Source organism: Ceratina calcarata, unplaced genomic scaffold (assembly GCF_001652005.2).
Source record: "Ceratina calcarata isolate Rehan_Ccalc_2016 unplaced genomic scaffold, ASM165200v1 scaffold395.2, whole genome shotgun sequence".
Taxonomy (NCBI): domain Eukaryota; kingdom Metazoa; phylum Arthropoda; class Insecta; order Hymenoptera; family Apidae; genus Ceratina; species Ceratina calcarata.
In genome coordinates this window covers 6,091-9,287 of record NW_017162872.1, presented here as the reverse complement: position 1 = coordinate 9,287, position 3,197 = coordinate 6,091, and the positions used below count along the sequence as shown (strand labels likewise).

The 3,197-nt window shown below is 42.3% G+C and overlaps 1 protein-coding gene across 1 annotated transcript in view; it reads left to right on the top strand.

Moving 5' to 3' along the window:
* The first annotated feature begins 791 nt into the window (after positions 1-791).
* The window catches only part of LOC108626312 (serine/threonine-protein phosphatase 6 regulatory ankyrin repeat subunit B-like), an 8,038-nt gene continuing 5,632 nt past the window's right edge, over positions 792-3,197 (top strand). Inside the window, exons 1-2 of the mRNA XM_026814719.1 lie at positions 792-810; positions 1,147-2,650. Coding sequence (XP_026670520.1) covers positions 792-810; positions 1,147-2,650 — 1,523 coding nt within the window. The remainder of the gene's footprint in view (positions 811-1,146; positions 2,651-3,197) is intronic.

Genomic DNA, 3,197 nt, shown 5'->3' with positions numbered 1-3,197 from the left:
CATTAACCGAGGGTAGGGTAAAGTAGCCCTGTTGCAACGTCGTTTAATTTATGACGCCTTCAAGTATATCCGCAGGCACTTTTCCTACTCGTAGCTCACCTCTGGCCCCGCAATGATTTTGTTCAACAAGGATTTTCGACATTTAGGAATTGTCAAGTCCTGCTTGAATTCATTAACAGAAAAATGCCACCTTTCTATGTACATGTGAATATTAGTTATAGATCCCAAATTCCACTAAGTAGCCATTACAAATTTAAAAAAAATTCATTTTTACGGATATGTGGATTGCCGCGAAAACTTAGTATTTGATACAGAGCGTTCGTTACACTATAACGATTATAAAAAGAAGCGTAGTAGAGAAAAGCCTTCCACTAATCGATGTCCGAAGAATTATTAAAATAATACCAGCTTGTACCACGTTTATGTAAAATATACATATTTATATTCCCATTGAAAATTAGGGTGTATACATATTTAAATAAGCAAACAAATTTTAAGAATATAACATTGAATAGTAGAAACTATTTATATTTTGCGAATAAAATATTATTAATATTTACCGGAAAGTGGGGACGACGCGAGCATGGTGGGGACTGGTACTTGATGGGGATATGCTAGGCACGCATTCGCTAAGGCACATGATGAGAATAGTAGTGGGGATCGAAATACGGGCGAAAAGAGGGAAAGGAAGCCGTGCGGGACAAATTCTGAGGTCCCTGTTCTCATCTTATCATGCTGTCCTCCACTACTTTTTTTCTCCCCCAGATACGTTACCCATGGCCATTGGGGACATGTCTAATAATGCCATAGGTAAGTGGATAGAGCACAGTAGTGGGGAGAGCATGGGAAGAGGAGAAGTTCTGCATTCTTTCAGAGCAGGGATGGGATAATTTTTCCCGCACGGCTCGCTTCCCCTCTTTTTCGCCCGTATTTCGATCCCCACTACTATTCTCCTCATGCGCCTTCGTTGGCCATGCCTAGCATATCCCCGTCAAGTACCAGTCCCCACCATGTTCGCGTCGTCCCCACTTTCCGGCCGAAGAAAAAATTATCGCATCCTTGCTGCATAAGGCTGCCAGTCCTTGCTAATCGTTCCTCGGTGCTAGCACTTAGCCATTCAGGAGAGACACGTACAAATCCTCGTAGATCAGTGTGCCAAGATAAACTTGAAAACTGAAATGTGTGAGACACCGCTTCATTGTGCTGCGCAAGTAGGAGTAGAAGAAACTCTCAAATTGCTAATTGAGAGAGGAGCTGACGTGAATGCCAAAAACACAAATGGATTAACGGCGTTGCACCTAGCCATTCAGGAGAGACATCAAAATATCGTACAAATCCTCGTAGATCACGGTTCCGATGTGAATTCAGAAACTAAACGGGGTGAGACAGTACTTCATTGCGCGGCGCGAGTGGGTCTAGAAAAAACCTGCAAGCTGCTAATTGAGGGAGGAGCTGACGTAAATGTCGGAAACGGAGATAGAGAAACGGCACTGCACCTATCCATTCAGGAGGTACACCAAGATATCGTACGAATCCTCGTAGACCATGGTGCCGATGTAAAGTCGAAAAATATATGGGGCGAGACACCACTTTATTTCGCTGTGCGAGCAGGTCTAACAGAAACTTGCAGTTTACTACTCGAAAGAGGAGCTGACGTGCATGCCAAAGACACAAATGGATTAACGACGCTGCACCTAGCCATTCAGGAGAGACACCAAGATATCGTACAAATCCTCGTACATCATGGTGCCGATGTTAAAGAAAAATCTGAATTTGACGATGTACCGCTCCATTTTGCTGCACGAGTCGGACACGAAGAAATTTCCCGGTTGCTAATTGAGAGAGGAGCTGACATGCATGCCAAAGACAAAAATGGATTAACGGCGCTGCACATAGCTGTTCAAGAGAAACACGAAGATATCGTGAAACTTCTCGTACATCAGGGTGCCGATGTCAACTTTAAATCTGTATGTGGCGTGACACCACTTCATTTCGCTGCGCTAGAAGGTTCAGAAGAAAGTTGCAGGTTGCTACTCGAAAGAGGAGCTAACGTGCATGTTGAAGACAAAAATGGATTAACGGCGCTGCACATAGCCGTTCAAGAGAAACACGAAGATATCGTGAGACTTCTCGTACATCATGGTGCCGATGTCAACTTGGAAACTAGAACGGGCGAGACATCGCTTCATTTTGCTGCGCGAGTAGGACACGAAGAAATTATCAGGTTCCTAATTGAGAGAGGAGCTGACATGGATATTGAAGACAACAATGGATTAACAGTGCTGTACGTAGCCATTCAGGAGGAACACCAAGATATTGTAAAAATCCTCATAGATTTGGGTGCCGATGTTCATTGGAAAGCTGTATGTGACGTGACACCGCTTCATTTTGCTGCGCAATTAGGGTTAGAAGAAATTTGCTGCTTGTTAATCGAGAATGGAGCTGACGTGAATGACAAAGATGTATATGGATGGTCAGCGGTACATCGTGCCGCTGATCGTGGTCAAGTGGGTGTAGTAGAAATTCTAGTGTATGCGGGCGCCGATATCAACTCAAGAAGTGAATCAGGTTATTCGGCAGTAGACGTTGCATCCGGTAACGATGAGTTCGAAGTCGTTCTAGCTCTCATTGAAAATGACTGTGACGTAAAGTTTGTTAATAATTTAGTCGGGACAGCAGTCCACTGTACTCATTTTAAACATAGACGTATTAATCGCAAGTTTTCCAGAACGCAGAAACTGTTGATTCAAATGCAAATAGCTAAGTGGAATAAGGGAAATATGGAGAATATTCATCTCAGGAATTTAAACGTGCAATCTCAGTTTGAGAGAAAATGTATTGAAGAGGTGAAGAGAATGAAAAACTTAAAAATTGAAAATACTTGTCTAACATTTCATGATATTTTAATGAAACGCATAGACCAAATAGCATTGTACGCGAGAAATGAAGATGTTGTTTGGGATTTGCGACGGGGTAATTACGAGAGAGAATTTCCTATGTACAAAGACGTAATAAAAGGTCGTTTCAAGAGAGGTATGGTACGAAAGGAGTTGCTTGACGAGGGCGTTATATTTTTCCGCCTTTACTTGAGTGGAATTAATGATTTATTTTGTATTGAAAGAATATTAAACTTCCTCAGTAACAGGGACCTCACGAATTTGAGAGATGTTTGTAAAAACGTACGTTCTAACATTAAC